The following is a 20,127-nucleotide window of genomic DNA, read 5'->3' as shown; positions in this document are numbered from 1 at the left end:
AAAGGAAGGGATCCCAAAATCGGGATCGGAATTTATATGGTCAAGAGGACCACAGTAGGCACCAGCAGGTGTGAAAAGAACCCCAGTACACATCAGCCTCGCTTTTTCATGCTCCTACAAGTCGCTTCCTTACAACCATTTATTTGTGTTTTCCTTTAGACCTTTAATAAAAAACCCCACAGTTCAGTGCCTCTCCAAACAGCAGAACTGGTTCACCTTAGAAGCACCAGACCCCGTGAAACTGCTCCATCAAAATTTCCCCATGGTACTTCTGATGTCCATGGCAAAAGATGGGGAGCGGCTGAACTTTCTCCTCTGCAGGTTATATCCCTTCTATATCCCATTTGGCAAAAAAATATTCCAAGGATCAGTTGTTAAGCAGTGCTCTGAGTTGCACGTACTTCAGTTTTTACTCTGCTGAGTCAGCAGCCAGCATAAATCAGAAAACCCTGTTCTTTTCCCCACTGTGCTCTACCCAAGTGCCAAAAGAAACTCAGACAATGGGGGAGGGGGGGGAGGAGGAGCGGAAAACTGGGCAGCAGTGGTAGAGGGAACAAAAACTAAATGGAAGGTCTGCATAGCAATGGGTTCATGTGGGTTCATGTACATACTAAAAATATTAAAATACGTTGGATCTGGCCAAGAATGCTAGCTTCTATTCATTCGTTGTTCTTCTGAAGTTCGTAGTAGTAGTAGTTTCTTTTTCCGATATTCTTCATTCTCCTGCTCTGCTTCCTCATCTACAGATTTTCTTATACATGCTTTTAGTTCCTCAATTCCTTCTCCACTATACGTAGATATAGGAATTATATCTTTGAATTCAAGTGTATTTGCAGGAATCATTTCTTCCTGTAGTAAGTGTAAGTAGTCTGAAAAATCATATTGAAAAGAGTTAGTATAACCCCCAAATACTGTATCACTGCAAAGCCCATAAAATCCCATTACATTTAGAAAATAAACTTTAATGAATTACAGTAATAAACATAACTGCAATTAATGTGGAAGTATTATTTGCTTAATTAATTGTTAAGAAAATAGTGCTTGTCTTCTGAGACTTTAGCTAACATAGCAGTTTTACCTTACTTACACCCTCATGAGAAGATTCTATACCCTTCCTTTAAGATGTGAACAAAGAAATCTCAAGTTGTAGAACATGGGAGATGGGAGGTTGTAAGCCTTCCTGGTTCTTACACACTCCAGGAAATAGGATGAAATTCACCACAATGTAATAGCAAAACTGAAGCAAACCCCTACATAGCCCTGCGCAGAATTTTCCTGTGTTTTGGCTGAAGTCACATGATAAGTTGTATATACATCAGTGTCTGTCAGGGGACCTTCAGCAAGGCTTACTGTTATCCGAGATACCTGGACTGGAAATTTACTCTCCCATATCATAGTTGGGGAAGATCTCCTAGGGTATCTCTATTTTAACAAAATACCTCCCCAACTCCCCAGCACTACAAAGGCATATGAACAGATCTCTAAATGCAGGAAGTGGTTTTAAAACTTATGTTCAAATAACAAATTTAATAGCGGCCTTCACTTCAGTTTCAAACAACTCCTTGCCAACACAGAGTTATCACTGATGAAATCTTATTAGTACTTTGTCAAAGGTAATTGTTTGTTGAAAGCTAATTTACCTTGAGGATTCTGTAGTTGCCTCATAAGTTCATTCAAGTTATCCTTTGCACAAGGCAAATCCATTTTATTAATGGCAAGAAGTGCAGGCTTTGTTAGAAGTTCCTCTTTGTACAGCTCCAGTTCCTTAAAAGACAAGTAAATTTGCCTTAATAAGTATCTGTAGTTTAACAAGCGCTACTTCAGTTTTACATATCCTCTCTCATTTATTTAATTGCCTAAGTAGTCTTTCATGCCTAGGCAGCTGTGAGATTGACTCCAGTGCTCAAGGTTGACGTATTAAAGCAATCTGACAGAAGAAAATAATATTCAGTGATTCGGTGACCTTTTCCTCAAACAGATATTTCAGGTAAACAGGCTGGCCTATTCTGAAACAGCCTCCTATTAAAAAAATGACAGTTTTGTTTTTGTTTTCCTGATATCCACAAACACAAAATCAATTTCAGAAAAAGCTCAGATCAATACAACATTTAAGAAAATTCTTTGGAGAGTTTTCTGATTCTTAAACATCACAACCATGAATAAGCTAAAAATAAACAGCAATAGGTGAAATTCAGAAGATTAATCACTTTAAGACATAGCTAGAGAGAGAACAGCTGTTGAACTTGAAAATACATAAAATGTATTACTTTAATCAGAAGCAATGGTAAGAGATGGAAACACTGAACATCTGCAATGCTGGGGCCTGATGTCTCATCTCCATTAGGCTATGCAGTAAGGGCATCAAGGCAGTGATTTAACTATACCCACAGATTTCTACATCCTGAAATGCTACCAGACTGGGGAACTGAAAATGATGTGTCTTCCACCTTTACTTGACTGTAAGAAATATCCCATATGCTGCACAGATTAGTGAAGGAACAGTTGTGCCCAACATAAAATAGAGCAGTTTCACATGGACAGTCAAAAATAAAGATTTCATCATTTTGGAGAATGCTAAGCTTGTTAACTGGCCTTATATTACAGATCCAGAAGACACACTAAACATTTGAAAGTTCTTGATCAGAACTGAGCTTCTTTCTTGGCTCGACACAAAACCACAACTGTCAATTAGGAAGATTAGAACTTACCTTTGTCAGAAGCAATATCGTTTCAAAGGCTGTTCTGTACTGAGTCTTAACAGACAGCTGAAAGCCAGAAATATCAACCTGAAAGAGTTACACAAAAACAAGCTCTGTGGTATTAAATTATGTTACAGTATCAAGGTACTCTCCATCAAATCAACTACTTTGCAGTAAAATGTCCAGGTATATGCCCTCATTCCTGGGCAAATAACAGAGGGCAACTATACACCAAAGTAACACCATAGTCAGTGGAAGCACAAACTGGTTGGCTCTGATACAGTGTTTCTCAAAGGTCTGATTTTTAAATCTCTTTTTAAGGGGATCTTACAGAAAAAAAGAAGGAAAAAAAATCACCCCATGCTTTAATTATGCTTGGAACACTTCACTTCTCTAAATTAATAGGCAAATTTTAATGATAAATTATATTTAAGGATTTAATTTATCTTCAGTCATTGGAGCTTTCCATTCCGAAAAGAGTGTTACAGCTACATTTATCACACAACATGCAAATTAAAAATTACTTCCTAAATTCCAACTACATTGCAATTAAGATGCATTTTATTTACTGCACTGCCTTTGATTTCAATAAGCTGTAAATTTTATTTAACTTACAACTAAGAGAAGCTGCTTGGTTCTTTCTACATGTTTGAGAAATTTGTGGCCCATCCCTTTGTTTGCATGTGCACCTTCAATCAGTCCTGGGAGATCAGCTACTGAGATCTAGGAAAACAGAAGTTTCAAACAAAAGATTTCCAACAAACGAAAATGGTTATTTTAAACTATCAACACATATGATCATTTTATATACGCAAAAGAACCCAGAAAAAGAAATGTCAGGAATATCTGTTTTGAAAGACCCCTTTTACAACTATGTGTGTTCCTTGGAATTGCACAGGGGATCAGTCCTCTGGCAGTATGCATTGGCTGTTTCAATACATTTAGAATCTATTGTCAGAAGCAGATTTAAACAAAACGCTAGTATTACACAGACATTGTGCTCCTCATATTCCCTATTTGTTTATAGCTGTCTGCAAAATAGAAACCAGAGGGTAATAATACCTCGGCAGAGATCTTGCAAAACTTACCTATTACCTGAGAATAAAACAGACTCTGAAAGGCAAGAAGATTAGGCTATCACAGTTGCATAGAATTCAAACTGTCACTGGAAAAGAAAATAAACTCTGTTCCTTGTGGCCACAGAGGATCATTATTCCAAACGCAAACCCACTTAACATTGTTCCCCTGAGCATGAGAAGCTCCAAGAATTTGTCTTCCGCTCTTCAACTGAAATGAGATTTTGATTAGTATATCAGCTTCCAAGGAGAGCCCAGCAAAAACTGCCACAATGGATCTTGTAATTTTCTCTGCTGGTTGAAAGGGCTGTACACAGTTGTAAAGGAGAGCTGAGACAGACTGAAAAAGAGCAGAATATTAAAACCCCCAATTATCTACTCATTAACTCACAGAATGCTAAGACAGATTCTGAAGCAAAGAAGAGCAAAAGTAGGGTCTTCAAATCTAATACCCACTTAGACAGCAACTAGATTCAATTAAGCAAGCAGCTTAACTGAATTCAATTAAGTCAAGCCAGCAAACAATAAAATTTCCAGCATGCTACCTATTGCAGAAGGGGGCTTTCTGCTATGAGTGTTATGCTCCCACTTATATGTCACGCTAACTTTTTAACTATTATGCATTTCCTAAATATTTGAAGCCTTGCTTTGGAATTTTCCACCGATAGAGACACAAGAGACAGCTGGATGAACCACAGACTTGTAACTAGAAACAGGGAGAGAATAACTGAAACAGGGAGAGAATAACTAGAGATTTAGAACAGAAACATCCACTTCCTGGTATGATGTGTTTGGGTGCTGTAGTACCATCATCACCATCTTTTCCCCCAACTTTAGTTCTCTTTCAAAAAATATTTTTTACGGAGCTCACAAAGAAACTCATATCCTCTCAAAACAGCACTTGGTTCAAATATTACGGTAGGAAATGTAAATGGTTCTGCTAGTTTCCATGATCTGGTGCTGAGACATAAGACATTTTGCCATGTAGTTCCTATACAGCACCCAACACTGTAGTATAAAAGCCATGAACTGCAGAAAGAGCCCAAAATAAGGGTCATTGGCTATGACCTGAAACAGACTGCAGAAAAGAAAGCCAGGAATGCAAATAGTTCTCCTGCTGTGCTGGAGAAAGATACACCAGTAAGAGCAAGAGGTTCTGATTCGTGGCAGGTGTTTAGTGTTTTTAAAAGGCTATAAACAATCTTGTTATTTGCAGCACAACTTTCTAGGATAAGTTACCCTAAACTAGCAGCTAAAATGAATATACAAAAAATTACCCTTAGATGCGCGCATATCTACAAGGAACCTGACAGACTAGACTTACTTCCTCTAATACACAGTTTTGTTAAAGGTTGTTAAATGAAGGTTTCAAGCACCAGCTACTGAGCCCCCATAAGAATATTGCTTCTGAAAGTGAAGAGAGTTTTCTGTCTTTTCACATCTGAGAAGTGTGCTGTTCTGGTTAACTCATCTGAAACCCTTTTATACATTTGCCTTTTATCTTGGAAGTGATGAGTCCAGTACTGCATGTATCATATGCTTCAAAAAAAAACCAAAACCAAAATAAAAGCACATCAAAGAAGATTCAAGCTTGAGGAATCAAAACGTTTGCTGTAACCTTACATCAACTTGGGGTCCAAAATCTATTATTAAGAGTCTCATTTAGCATTGTTCCCCCCCCCCCCCCAGTGGATACTGTAGAAAGGATTCCAGGCACCACACAATTATCTGAAAACTTTACCTAAGGACCTGGGTGGAACTCAGTTCAGAAAAATTAAGGTGGTACGGCAGTAGCTCCACCAGTCTTCCAGAGCTACAGCCTACCTGAAAAGGAAGTGCGCCCAGGTACCTCACCTCTCAGGTAGTGCTTTATCCTGGCTGTTCAGGCAATCACAATCACTTCACACTATTTTAGTTTTTTATTAAATAAAAACAGACCAAACCAAAACCCAAAACCCAAACCAAACCACAAAAGGGAAGTTAAGAGTACCCAACTTAGAAAGCCAGAACAGTAAGTTACAGTAACTGGGTTATATTAATTTAATTCCCTGTCATTGACAACTGCAGATCTGCAGCTATAGGACATATTTGCCACTGTTTAAAATCCATTCTGAAAATTACTCATTCATTCCAGAGCTCTCCGTATAGCCAACTTGTAGAAAATTTGCCTCCTCTAAATAAAAATAACAGGTTAATCTCTGAAACCATTTTTTTAAAGTCCTAAACTTAACAAGAGTATACTACTAGGACAGAGCAATCTCAATTCCATACACAAACTCACAACTCTAAGATTATAAAGCAGGATTGGAACCACAGAAAGGAGACAAGGGAAAATGAGGAGTCATTTACTGAAGTGACTTGAAATCAGCTCAGCGTCATACTACTGGATTTGGCTATAAAGCTCCCTTATTACTCAATAAAAATAGTACTTTCTCCACAACTGTCATTAAGTCCATGTAACTGCATTTTATATGTATGCATTATAGATACACATATGCAAAAACCTACAAGCTTCATTTTTCTTTCTGAAATTATGTTAAGCAACATAACTAATCATTATGTACAACTTTAACGAACAACCAGAATGAACTTTCATACCAACCTGTTTATAATCTGCATACATGATCTTTCCTAGTTCAGGCTGTATTGTTGTAACTATGACAAGGGAAAAAAAGAGGAGGGGAAGAAAACAAAATTGTTTTTAACATTTTAAAAAAATTTAATGTTACGAAACCTTTAAATGTTGCAGGACTTTCTCACTTAATATTTAAATGAAACAAATATTCAGAAGCAGAAAAAAAAATAAGGTAAATGGAATGTTAGGAATTACTCGAAAAGGAATAAAGAAAAAGCAAAGCAAGAGAGAACAAAATTAGACCACTCAAAAAACAGTGGTTCACCAAGTCTTGGCACTGTCTGCAGTTCTGCTCCTGCCACCCCAGAAAGGGAATAGAGGAGCTAGAGAAGTCTCAGACACAAAAATAATTATCCAGACTATGGAATAGCTTCCAAATATGAAAAAATAATGAAAGGCAAAGTGAGACGGGACTCCTCCAACTGAGGGAAAAATATAAAAAGGCCGTAGAGAATCAGGAGTGGTGCAAGGAGGTTGGTAGGAATTATCAGTACTTGTGCTCTTACTTTTTAATTAAAGAATCAGGCAACTAATCCTAATTTACAGACAGAAAAATAATCAATTTTTTCCATCCATTTTTCAGTGTACAGATTCAAAAGCAAAATCTTACTCTGTTGCAAGAACAGGTGGTAGCTATTTCGGAAGCATACAAGATGTTTATGCAAAGAAACTTGATGGTGCATATTCAGTAGACTGAGGCTATTGAGAGTCTCAGATGCAACAGAATGGGCTGAAACCAAACAGACCCTGAATCAACAGGTTGAAGCACTATGAGGGTGTACACATGAAAAACTGAGGTGGTTAAAGGAACTGGACACTGAAACAGCAAGTCTCTCTTTGAAGTATTCCTTATAATTAAAAATCTGTGTAACGTATTTAGCAGGCAACACGGTTATACCCTATTCTTTATTATAAACCTGCAAACCAAGTCACAGAAAAAGACTTCTTGCTCTCATGAAATATTACTGCTCTAAAATTAAGAGTATGAACTTACATGCATAATTTGCAATCACAGGTTTGGCATGAGAAATCTTGCTTAATACGGATGATTTTCCTGCATTTGGAAACCTAGAAGGAAAGTCAGGATTCATACACTGAATAAACACATATGTGATTCCTGTATATTTTATTACCAAATGTACTATATTACCTTAGTCAAACTCACAGCTGTCAACTAATTTTTGCAAACTCATTTACTTAATTTGTTTTTAACAAAAGAACAACAAAACCGAGATCATTATGATATATTTTTTTAAATCAAATCTGAATAATTATTCTAAATCCATCAATGCTTCCCAAGGATGCAGGCAGGACAGTTATGTAAATACACATGTAATAGATTTAAGGGAAATCTTTCAAATTCACTCAGATGGAAACACAGTGTAAGCATCCAGGCCTACTTGAATTCAGTCTTCACATGCGATAGCTAATTTTGTAAATTATGTTTACATTCTAAACACCTGTCATGCAAATGCATCTTAATCTTAAAATTTACAGTCTTTTGGTATACAAATCATGGTATACAAATCATGGTAATGAAACATTCTACAACTTAAGAATCAGTGGGATGTATGCTACAGTTTAGCTAAAGTAGCAAAGCATATGTAGACTCTGTAACTACATCTACAAGGCCGGGAGGCAGGAAAAGCGAGAAACTTTGTGTATATAGACACACACACGCACAGTTTATGTATGTTTTTAAGGCAAGAAATTGTATGAGAGATCCTGAAATAAGGACTAACCTGCTTTGTTACCAAGTAAACAAAAAAGAATACCAGTGAAGCCCTAGGAGCTGGTCTGTGCAGACCTGACTGTTATAAACTTTTCCCTTTGCATGGGATAGCTATACCTGCATACTACAACAAAAACGTTCCTCAAGGGATATGGTAGCTTTTACACAAGCTTCTTCACAGAATGCATCTACCATTGAAATGGAAACCTAAGTTAAAACTGCAGTTATAACACATACATATTTTAAAAATTAATCTGAGTGCTGTAAAAGATGTAATAGCTGCGATCCATGTCAAACGTGAAGCTAATGCTGACAGAGGACAGACTATAGTCCTTATTCGTAGCACCTGCTCCATACGGGAGACCACACAAGACTTGTGTTCCAGTCAAATTCACAGGCAGTTATTCAGCTCAATGCTTCAGTGCAATCATGATCAAAGCAAACTGTGTCCACAGGCAACTGAACGTGGGTCACAAGATACAAAGGCACGTGTCACAGACAACTGTATACTCTCCACTTGAATACAAGCAGAATCATGACCTGTTAACAGGGACAACTAGTAAGAACATGAGCTAACGAAAAACAAGACTAGTAGTACATTAAGGGGCTTTATAAAGGAGCTGTATACGGGGCTTTCTTAAAAAAGAAAGAGATATGATGACTCCTGTTATAACAGGAAAACTACTGAGGGTAGTTTTCAACATCAGAGCGCTTTAAAGGTGCCTTAAAGACATTCTGGAAGGTTACTCTGGTCATCTCCTCAAGTGAGTATTTTATTTCTACTGAGGTACAATATGCTCTTTGAAGTTTAAATTGCAACTTACGCTACACATCACAACCTGTACCCAAACCTGATGGGCCTTTCTCAAGTCTGTTTTTTACCTGATCTAATGGCAAACTACTTGCAAATCTACTGAAGTAAAAATAACAAACACAGATCAAAGAACAACCACAAACTATCAGAGGCTGATTCATACTCTCAACAAGAAAATAATATGCTCCTCTAATTAGTTGATGATTCTTTTTATCCATTTTAAAGGGAAACTCAGCTAATATACAAGCCAAAATGCAAGATTAAAGAAGCACTGGTGTCATGAAACTCCTATATTTTCATACACGCTAACACACAAAAAAAATTTCCTATTGTGTAATTACTGGAGACCACTTGGAAATTATATAACTTTAGATAAATCTGATATTAACAGAATTATTTCTGATAAGCAAAAAAAAGCAAAATGTAGGCAGAAAACCACGCTATCTTCAAGTTTCCATTCTTTAATGGTATATAGCAATCAGACTATTTCCACCTCAAACCCATCATCATTTTACGTTTCCGATGGTTTTATTAATAAGGACCACAGGGCGGGAGGGGGTGCAGTAGCAGATGCCAAGTAGAGCAATACTTTTACAGTTGTAGTTTGTTGAAAGCTTTCTCCAAATAAAAATATATTTACCTGCACTGTTATAAAGCAGCAACACTGAAATGCAAGTCCTACTGTTCTAGTTCATAATTACTTCCTTCCAGCATTCCAAGTTGTTTATTTGGGAGAGTAGGCTATGCAGCCTTTGCAATTCTCTTTAAAACTACTACTGAAAGGATCTACTTGTGCCAGTACCATAAAGCCGAAGATGCAATATGGACAGTGTTCTTGGCTTTGTTTTGCACCTCCTGCTTACTTCATAAATATTAGCTAATAGTATTTTGATAATAACTGCAATTGCTAAATTTAATTATATTAATAATTATATATTACTCTGATGTATGAAGCCCTCCACCCACAAAAGCATAACCAATACTTCCCAAATTAATCCTCCAAACTTTCAGATTTCTTTGGAATCCCATTTGAAATCTACAACTGTTTTCTAGTATCCGTTCTCAAACAACAGTACTTACCCAACTAAGCCAACATCTGCTATAAGTTTCAAATCAAGGCGAACAATTCGCGTCTGACCTTTGCAGGGCACAAAGTTTGTGGCCAAAGAGCCTCCAAGACCTCCGCGAGCTGCTAGGAACCTCTCTCCTTCTGCATTAAGCTCCCCTGAAAATAAATATACTCGTGAAAAAGCACAGTCCCCTGCAGTAGTTCAGTTGTGATTTTCCACTTAAATCTACCTTTAATGAAAAGACAACTTTCTATACACTTCCTTGCAAGAGCTGTGCAGTCAGGGTCATGGTATTTTCCCTTCTTTGGAAGCAAATGAAAGCAATCACACCCAGTATTCCCCTCTGTCATACAGTTCGTCACTTCAAGAAAAGTGCTAAGTACAGGCAGGCAAAGTATGGCCAAGATGGTAGTTCTGAAGCCTCCAATACTCGAAGGAAAGGAAAAATCTGCACTGATCGTTGTCTTTTAAGCAATGTCATAATTCAGTAAAGTTATAGGGACACTTACCTGAGTTTATGGACACATAATTTATGTAATGTCATTAATGATTCTGTGGAGGATCAGTACGGCTTCCAGTCTTTAACGCTTGTTTGCAAGGCCGATTTTCTTTCTGCTGCATACAGTGATACAAACTAACTACCGCTACGCTCTGGAAGGGGTCCTTGCTTTTCCAACAATTTATACAGTGTATTTTTTGTCAATTCTTTGTCCAAACAAAGGAAAACACACATATATTTTGTGAGATGTGTAACCTTAACACATCTTAGTGTTAGAAGTCTGCTAGATGCTATCAATAAATATGACAGTATCTACTAGGGACATTAAAACAAAGCAAAAGTCTTACCAATCTGCTTGCCATCATCACAAAGAACTGAAATTCCCAGAGGCACATGAACTTCACAATCTTTTCCTTTTTCACCTTTTAATGCTTTAACACTGGGAGAAATTAAACCAGGCTTAGCAACTTAAGCTGAGATTTTCCTTTCTGGAAAAGATGTATATAACAACTTTCACCAAACAGACTCTCACCTGCTGTTGGCTCCCATTCCAGCCACAAATCGCTTCTGGGGATATCTGTCCCTAATGTTCTTTAAGGTAGTTTTTTCTCGGGCGACGAACCAGACATCGCCACCTCTCCCTCCTTCCCCACCCAGGCGGGGATAACCCATTCCACCAGTTCCTCCTCTCACGTAGAGCCGTAAGGCGTCTATGAAGTTGCCATACTAACAAAACAACGGTTTCGTATCAGCATTTCGTTCTGTTTATATTTCGTTTCGTAGAAATGTGAGTGAAGCTGCTCGGATAGAACTTTTCTCTGACGGCAATTATGAAAGTTCAGAACAGTCAGGTAACTCTCCAAAACAGATTTCAATAAGAGTTTGGCGCTTCCCCCCCGCCCGCGAAGCCTCACGGCGGGCCCTCCCGGCCTGCCGAGCCCCACGCAGAGGGACGGGGCGAGGCGGGCCCCGGCACCCACGGAGCTACGCGTGGGTCCGGAGGACGCCTCACGGCGCGCCCTGCCCGCCGCCCCGCCTCCGCCCCGGCCCCGGCAGGCCTCCCGCCAGCAGGCCGCTTCCCAGAACCGACGCCTGGGGCCGCGCCTGCGAAGCGCCCGGAGCCGCGGCTCAGCCCGGGGGAAGGGAGCGGGCGTTCGCCTGGGGCGCGCCCGCTGGGAGACTGGCCAGCCCGCCCCGGAGAGGCCGCGGGAGCGGGGCCGCGGCTTCCCACCAGCCCCTCCCGCCTCCCGAGCCCTGCCTGCGTGGGACCGCAGGCACGCATGGCCCATCCCCGCCGCGCCTCGGGCCGGGCCGGGCCGGGCCGGGCGCACTGACCTGCCGCAACACTGCCCGGCCGCACCGCACCATGATGGAACCCACCGCCTCAGCCCAGGCCCGGCGGCGGCGGCAGCAGGAGGGGCGGCACCGTGTGCCCACAGGTGCGCATGCGCGGCCAGTCTCGCCGTCGGCGGTGGCGGCCGCTCGTCCGCGCCCTCCTCCAGCGGCGGCCCTGGTCGCGGGGCGCTCCCGCTGGAGCCGCTGGTCCCTCAGGCAGCGGGCCTGAGGTGCCGCAGGGTGTCGGCTCCTCGCTCCCGCCCTCCCCGTCCCCGAAGCCCCTCAAGCCGAGAGGCGCGGGGGCGCCTGAGGGCAGAGCGAGGCCCCGGCTGCCGGAGCGGCGAGGCTTTGGGCGACATCCACAGCCTCCAGCGGCGCGTTCTCCCTGGAAGCCGCAGCCGATGGGATACGCCATCTGCTCTTGGTTTTGCCCATGCGGTTGGACCCTTTGAAGCCTGTTGGTGATGTTGCTGATGTGCTCTCCCTCGAGAAGTTGGGACCTGACCTTTCAAGGAGGCTAATTTTCAGGATAAGGATGATCGTGTTGAAAGTGCACGGCTTTAATAAGGCTTTGCGTTTCTTAAATGGTCACAAATGAGAAATTGTTCTGTAAATCGTGACATTAGTAAGGTCAGAATGGTAAAAGTGGTGAAAAAATACCCCCAAGTTGGTTCTTTCACAAGTCTTTATCTTGTAGATCAGTACTTTTCAGACACTATGAGCCTATTTTCAGCGTTTTTTTATTTTCAAGCACAAATCCTCATGAAAAAGTGAATATTCTTCTATTCCTTCTTACAGCCTTTCCACAAGGTCATACGTTCTCAGTTGCAGTTGTTAGCTACCTGAGGGAGAATCATTACCATTGACAGTAATTTAATATTAAAAATAAGTTCAACAATGGATTTTACCTGTTACATAATTAAAAAAACAATTTAGAAAAGTGTTGTGCCATGTACATGCTAAACAGCCGAGCAGAGCATTTAAGCAGTATCTAGGATGTATCATAACATTTGAGTGTTGTCCAGTGCCATATTAAGAACGTAAATTTGGTTTTGTTAGTTTTGTTTCATAGTTGCTTGGTGGCCTAGGACACTGGATTTGGCAACTGGATTTACAAAATACCTGCAAAATAGTAGTTACATAGTTAGATTCTTCTGTGTATTATTGTTTGGTCTTTATGTTTGCTGTGATTTTGCTTTATTTTGTACAGTATAAAAGTTAGGGGAAAACCTCAGTTTAAAAACACTACCTATATATAGTTCTACATACTTATTAGTTAGTTAGGGTAAAGGAACCTTCAATTTGCTAAAATTTTAGACATAAATCTGGAAAAAAATATTTTTAAATAGATCGAGGAAGAATGAATAAAAAATCCAAATGCCTAATCCTGTGTTTTTCAGCTGACCCACACTTCTCTGACTTAAAAAAGCAGACTGTTTATTTTGCAACTGGCTTATTCAGAAGAAGGTACAGAAGAAGTGTGGCTGTCATTCAGAATGATTATTCCTGATGGCTTTTGACGATGAATAAATTAATAACATATTTCAGTTGAATACAATTTTACAAGATACTACAGTGCAAAACGGGTTTTTTTTGGCTTGAAGTGTCAATTTTTAGTAGTGTTTTTAGATGGCCTTAGTCCCCGTTATGAACCTTTTCTTTCCACTTACATGTGTGGAAAAAAATACATTCAAAAGATTTTTACTCTGTTGACTATTACTGACCTGCTTTTCCTGCTGTTACGTGTTATTTTTGCCAATCAGCTATGCGTTTTGTTCAGCTAAAAATACTTCTAATTTCTGTCAACTGGCCATGCTTGTATCATACTGTTACAGAATTTTTAAAGCAGAAGATTTTTCAGCAATATAAATGGGAGAGCAGGAGAAGGTGTGGCTGTCTAGTGACTGTAAGTTAAATCCCCCAAATTTTAAGTATGCCTTTCCTCACTGCCAAAGGAGTTCCACCACGAGGAGAAAGGCAAGATGGATCATGTGAATGGCAGAACGGAAATTATTACAACAGCAAAATAATTGCAAAACTCCATGTCATGCTTGGGGACTGCATCTGCAGTTCTGAAACAGGTGACACGTAAAATATAGCAGCAAAAGTTTTGAACACATCTGTTAAGAATGTGCAAATGCAGCCTCATACTTGAGGCATTTAACACAGGGGTCCTAGTTGAGAGGCTTGTGGGCTGAGACTCCCTCTGTACTCGGTGGTGAGAGGAGTCTCCAGAGGACAAGCCGCATCACGAACGGCTCCCCATGGATCCCCGTCTCTCTCTGTTAAGTCTTTGAAGTTAGGTAGGCTGAACCTGGACTGAGTTGCTTATGTTTGAAAAGAAGAAAAGTGACCTGGCCAACCACAGACCCTGAAGCCTGGTCCCAATCTCATGCAAAGCTTTGGAAAAACTCAGATTTGCTGTATTAATACCCTATTGATAAAACAATTGACATGGTATCACCTGGGAAGGAATGAGAATATGGGGGTTAGGATAGAAACTGTGAAGTGGGACAATCACAAGTAAGGTTGAAAAGGAAGGTGTCAGGCTGAAAGGGTTGGTTTTAGGATGGTCTTATTTGGTATTTTTATAGTAGCCCTGATAAAATCAGTAAGAGCATACTGATGAACTCTGGTAGTGATATGTACTTAGGAATCATCAAAAGTACGGAGAGTATCTCAGGAGATGTATTTTCATTTAAAGTAGGGAGGTATTAATGTCACTGTTTAAGGTCCCGGTGAAATCTTATTTGGGTACTTTGAAATCTTCTAATTAATTGTTCTATAGCAGAACTAAGCTTGAGTGGAAGGAGGGGTAGAGTGAGGTGAGGTGCATCACCAGAAAGCTTAAGAGCCTTTTGTACAAACAGATTTTAGGATGGCTCAGCTTGTTTACTTCAGTAAAACAAAACCAGAGGAGATAGAAGTGCTGTCTATAAATACATCAGGAAAGTACACATGAAGGATGAAAACTATTTAATTTGCAGGGCAATGTTGACACAAGAACAGACAGATATGTATTATTCATTAATAAATATATCAGGAAATTAGAAGAATATTTCTAGTCATTGCAGCAATCAAATTCTGGACAGCTTTTCTGTGTCATTAGTGGGAGCAAAAATATACCCGTTTTTAACATGGCACTTGATAAATTTATGAGGTGATTGTACAACGGAGCTTTCTGTAGCGGCAGGGAACTAGGCCCTATCATTCAGGAGGACCTGCCTGCTCTGTGTTACCATGCCGATTCATAGTACACAGCGCAGAACATTTTGTCCAGATTTGTGGTTCATAACATGGGAAGACTTGTCAGTCTGATCTGAATAGTAGGCAAGGTTCAGAAGTCCTTGCATGTGCAAAAGTTAGACTGTGGTACTGTGACTAGAGTAAAGCATATGATGTCAGCATTACATAGTAAAGAGTAGAAGAAAGATGAGCAAAAGAACTTTCAAGTGAGACGAAGAAAGCACGGGGCAGTTGCAGATGGCAAGAAGGTTATCAGCAAAGTTCTTCAAGGATCAGGTCATAGGCCCTGAGCTCTGCTTGGACACCAGTACCAGTACATACCAAACTACCCCGTTTTCATGTGTTGCTCTGCTTTTGTGATGCATACCGTTTGGATTTAGTACCGCCGAATTGTTACGACTGTTGAGAGCACTGGGGTCTGTAGCTTGTCGACTTAGCAGAGCCTTATGTTCAGTGTGCTGAGCTTCCTTAACGCATGGCAGGAGGTCAAATCCAACAAAAGGTTAATGTGTAGACTGGTCCAGAGATGCCAGCAGAGCTGCTAACTAATGTTAATTCAACTCATGTAATCAATCCACAACTCAACGTCAATAAAGAGAAGTAAAGAAAAACTGTTCTCCTGTACATGTTGTGAGTTGACATAGCATTAGATTTATTTCAGCACTGAGCAAGCTCTTGCCAACGAGCTCATACCAGCAGGGAATTAGGTAGCGTTTCATTTGAAATGCACCATTGTGCATTTTCTGGAACCTCTTATACCAGTAAGCACGTGGTCACACCTACAGGATGCTGAAAATTACTGCAACTGAATAATTCAAAACTCTAAGGTTTGAGGATATTTAGATGGTTTATGTTCTAAATATTTTGTTTCAAAAATGTACCTGGTCACCTGAAGAGACCCTCTGTTTTGCCAGGGCAGAACTGATTCTATCATCTTTTTCTTTTGATTGGCCTTGGCTGTTCAATCACTAGTGGGTGTGCTGTACTCAAACGTAAGTAACAGGGCTGTGAGCACTTCACTGTCAAGCCTGATTGAAGAACATTGCTCTCTTATTCCTTTACCTCAGTCCCTGCTAATCAGTGATGCAGAGGGTGACTCAATTCTTTATCTTCAATGAATCCTGTTTACGTAAGAGCGTGCAGATGTGTAGTCACAGAGATCTCCATAATTCAGTCATACAAAAAGCTGATAGCATTTTTAAACTCTCCAAACCGATTTATATGTAGTCAATATGTATTCTGAGTTTCATGCTAAATAATTCTTCAGTTCCTGCTCTTTCTGTTCTCATTGCGTACTTCAAATACTTGTATATGATAGCTTGAAAATCACAAGGCTACTGTTACATCAAATCATGGTTTTGCCACTCTGTTTCTTTTCTCTCATGATATAAATCACTAGGTAGTGCGCTGTCATCAACTCTAACAAGAAGTAGCTGTGAAATCTCTTCCCACAACAATCTTAAAGCTTCCAGCAGGAATTTTTTGAAATTTGTACCTTATGTGCAGTTTTTCTCAGTCTAGAGATGAACTAACTTTGGTGGAAGTATTTAAAAATTAAGCTAAATTATTTTAGCAACGTAGCTTTATTTTAAAGTAGAGTTGAAATAATTAAAAAAAAGCCAGTCAATTTTCTTTCCTTGCCTTTTGGAACATGAACCCAACGGTTCATTGCAATGCTGGGAAGCCGGCATAAAGGTCTTTGTAGTTGAAAGAAATAACTACACCAAGATATCCAGGGTCCAGATATTCTAAAAAGTGGATGTATTACTTTTACAGCTTTAAAAAAAAATTACAGAAGAGATTTAACCAATGCCAAGGATACGCTCTTCAGTACAATAAAGTGCCACTAGATGGAGGTACCTCAGCTGCAATAATAAAAAGAATACGCTGAAGTACAACATTCAAAACCATGCTAGAGAAAAACTATGGATGTTGGAAGAATGTTGAGGGAAATATTTCATTTTGCCCAAGTTTGGTTATCAATTAAAAAACTCAAAATCACCCAAGTAGCCACTTTTGTCTTTAATCCCATCTCATAAAAATCCCTGTGTGAAACGGCTGTGCTGGAGTCTGTGGGTTTACACGTGGCGTATGCTGCATCTTTGGAATTTTTCCTGAGCCCCTGCAGAATGGAGAACATGACATAATTTTTCTCTAAATCCCATCTATATTTGGTCACCAGCCAAAAAAAAAAATCTGCTTTCACAAGTGTGTGAACAGGGTCTCTGGTTTTCAGGGCTTTCACCGATAACCCAAGCTTTTATGTAGCTTTCAGGTTTGCTGACTGACAAAAGGCATAATACCATAAAGGAAAAAGAAATACAAAACTCAGCCTTTGGAACCATTTTCACTTGGGGAGGTGAAATTTTTAGATATTATCAGAGAATGTTCACATAAATAGAGTCTTAAGGGAACATTGTTGATGAGGTGGCACTTTAAAAAGAGAACTTTTCATTTGAAAGGGTTTTCCTAAGAAAAATCTGTTCCTTAGCATTTTGATTTCTGTAGTTGCATTCTGTGAATACCTCATTTTAAGATTACAAATGGTGAATTTATTAACTACATTAGGAAAAGCAAGAGGGGCGTGATAAAAATAAATCTGTAGGATGAAGAAAAGGGATTGAGAGCTGCCCCCAGTGGCTATTGGAGTAGAATGAAGTCATGGTGTTTGCTCCCATACCCGTTGCTACTACACCTCGGTGTTTTAAGTGGGAATGAAATGATGAGAAGGAATTGATGCAGTGGCCCAGCAGCTCTGCACCTGCCCACTTCTTTACGTGCCTTTAAATGTCCGTGAAATGTTGGCTGTGTCAGTGTGAGATTAATCATGCTAATAAATTTGATAGTGCATAAAGCAAACAAAAAGAGGAAAAGCTTTCCTTAACTTGAAAACTTACTGAAAGCTATTTTGATTAATGATACGAAGGAGCTTTCTTAAAGGTAGGTGCCTTGTACAGCCTTCCTGACGCTTTCATCTCCTTGGTTATGAATGCTGCTTTAGAATTTCAAGGAGTAATTACATCTGATACAGCTCTAGCTCCCTTCAGTGACATGAAGGGTTCAGAGATAAGCTAACTATATTCCAGTTTTCCAGATGTTTCCTTCTATGTAGCTGTATATGTTCAAACATGGCTTATTTTTTTGAAACAAGATTTTGAAACAGAGTTTACATCGCTTAGTTGGAAAGGCTTCCAGAAGATAGCTGGTTATTCTGAACGTTGTCATTTCAGAGCAGGTTCGTATTTGCCTTTAAGTACTGTATACATTGTTTTCTTGACAGAAATTCCTGCATTTCCACTTGAAAGGACAGGCTGTTCCTGTCATGTTGTGTTCCACCAAAGCATGTTGTGAAACTCTAATAGACCCAATTTTACTACCGATTTGTCCTGTGTTCTCATCAGCCATGCCTTCCTTTAGGGAGAGGAGGTTCTCCGGAACTGGGACTGTTACCAGTTTTACATCCTTCAGACATCACGGTTCTGGGTACATTATTTTTCATATGTGGTAATAAAGTTTAAATTACAGTCCTGAGCTGTTGGGTGACACTTAAAGGAAGGAGCAGCTGCAATTTCGTTACATCAGCCCTCTCCTGCTGTAGAGCAGACTGCATTCCTCCCTGCAACATCTCATGCAGGGGAGCTACCGATGTCAAACTATATACACAGCCTTGAAGAGAGCTGTTAGTTTTGTGCATGGGTTCAGCGGGGTTTGATTTCTACAAGGACCCAGTGTTGCAGAGCGTTTTCCTGACATGTGCAAGATGCAGCGTTTTCACTGTACTTTGGAGAGCAGCCTTTTGAAATTTCATGTCCTTAAAGAGAAGGAGCAAAGCTGTGGGGGAGTCCAAGTCTTGCCAGTGCCTCAGATACCTGGCATTTGCTGTGAACCTTCAAACAGCCTTTACAAAGATGTAATTTCTGTGGGGCAGCCACCAGGCCAATGACATTCAGAGCACTTGTTTTTGAAGTACCACTGTGGTATACAGGTGCCGGGCCACAGGAACTCCCTGCCTTTTTCTCTTGGCAAGGGCCATTTCCAGCCCTCAGTAGGTAAGGAGAAAGTAAAACAATTTCCTTCCATTAGATGCGATGATAGGAAAAGGGCTGGGATGTCCCTGAAGCAGTAGTTCGCAGGTTATGAACTCCTCTTTCCTTTGCAGTGATGAGCTGTGCTGAGACACTGTTGAAGTGGGGGATGTTGGCGTTTCAGATCCAATCCTTCAGCGCAGAAGTGGGCACAGGAATCCTGAAATGCTTCTGAGGTGTGATCGATAGCATTGCCATTTTTCATAACTCATTTTGTTACATATCCCCAGTTGTAGGAATCTGTGACATAAAGAGAGGCAGCTACACATGGAGTTATAATGGCATCGAACTGCAGCAGGTTAGAAAGAAGCACAGAATTACAGTGTATGTGCAAAAATCCTTTGAGTTTAATGATGTTGGCTGCTGATGGTTTTACTTTGACAGACTTAAAATACTCTCTAGTGACTTTGAAGGTGAAAGACTGATGACCTTCCTTGAAAGTGAAACTCTCCTTGGAGAGTTTAAAAAGCGTGTGTGCAATGTATGAGGAGTTCTCCCAAATATAATCTGCATTTCAGAATATGACCCAATCCATTTTCCTTGGTGATCTAAGAGGTGATTTCAATGTACATGTTGAGAAATCTAAGCTTTAATTATGTAAGACAAGATAGCTGTAATAATCCTCATCCTTGTAGAATTCAGTTTTGGGCAACCTGTCCTGAATTAAGGAAACAGATACCGTGAACAGAGTCCAGAAATCCAGCTCACTGAGCGTGGAGTTGCGAGGACTGAGGGAGTAACAGAATTGCAGATTCATGGCAAGAAGTTTGCCCTTAGGACCAGACTTTGCACTAATAGACCGTCTTCTACCAAAGGATCTCAAGGCCTTTTACAGATTTTGATGCTTTGGGCTCCCTGACATCCTTGTCGATTAAGACTGGTTTTAACCTCATTTTACTAGCAGGATATATTAGTTATTTTATATAGTGTACTGGG

At 40.0% G+C, this 20,127-nt stretch overlaps 1 protein-coding gene across 2 annotated transcripts; it reads right to left on the bottom strand.

The window, feature by feature from the left end:
• Positions 1 to 125: 125 nt before the first annotated feature.
• GTPBP10 (GTP binding protein 10) lies at positions 126 to 12,123 on the bottom strand. 2 transcript variants are annotated; one of them, XM_075082799.1, is made up of 10 exons: positions 11,861 to 12,123; positions 11,058 to 11,251; positions 10,873 to 10,964; positions 10,037 to 10,181; positions 7,405 to 7,478; positions 6,378 to 6,430; positions 3,315 to 3,422; positions 2,709 to 2,786; positions 1,641 to 1,764; positions 126 to 869 (listed from the first exon to the last, which is right to left on the bottom strand). In XM_075082799.1, exons 1-10 carry the CDS (start codon positions 11,891 to 11,893, stop codon positions 649 to 651), a joined length of 1,122 nt encoding a protein of 373 aa, XP_074938900.1. In that variant the 5' UTR covers positions 11,894 to 12,123; the 3' UTR covers positions 126 to 648. The 2 variants fall into 2 exon arrangements, with proteins under 2 accessions (XP_074938900.1, XP_074938901.1); XM_075082800.1 differs by having other exon boundaries at positions 11,058 to 11,343; positions 11,861 to 11,968.
• Positions 12,124 to 20,127: the final 8,004 nt, after the last annotated feature.

This window comes from Phalacrocorax aristotelis, chromosome 2 (assembly GCF_949628215.1).
Source record: "Phalacrocorax aristotelis chromosome 2, bGulAri2.1, whole genome shotgun sequence".
NCBI lineage: Eukaryota > Metazoa > Chordata > Aves > Suliformes > Phalacrocoracidae > Phalacrocorax > Phalacrocorax aristotelis.
The sequence above is the reverse complement of the archived record's forward strand: the minus strand, read 5'-3'. Positions and strand labels throughout refer to the sequence as shown.

Bases quoted from the DNA above. Each gene is read 5' to 3' on its own strand.
- GTPBP10 (XM_075082799.1), bottom strand. From the start codon at position 11,893: ATGGTGCGGTGCGGCCGGGCAGTGTTGCGGCAG. The intron at 7,479-10,036 runs GTAAGTACTGTT...CTTTCCTTCTAG, and splicing joins GCAGATGTTGGCTTAGTTGG to GTTTCCAAATGCAGGAAAAT. The intron at 6,431-7,404 runs GTAAGTTCATAC...CCCTTGTCATAG, and splicing joins TGTGATTGCAAATTATGCAT to TTACAACAATACAGCCTGAA.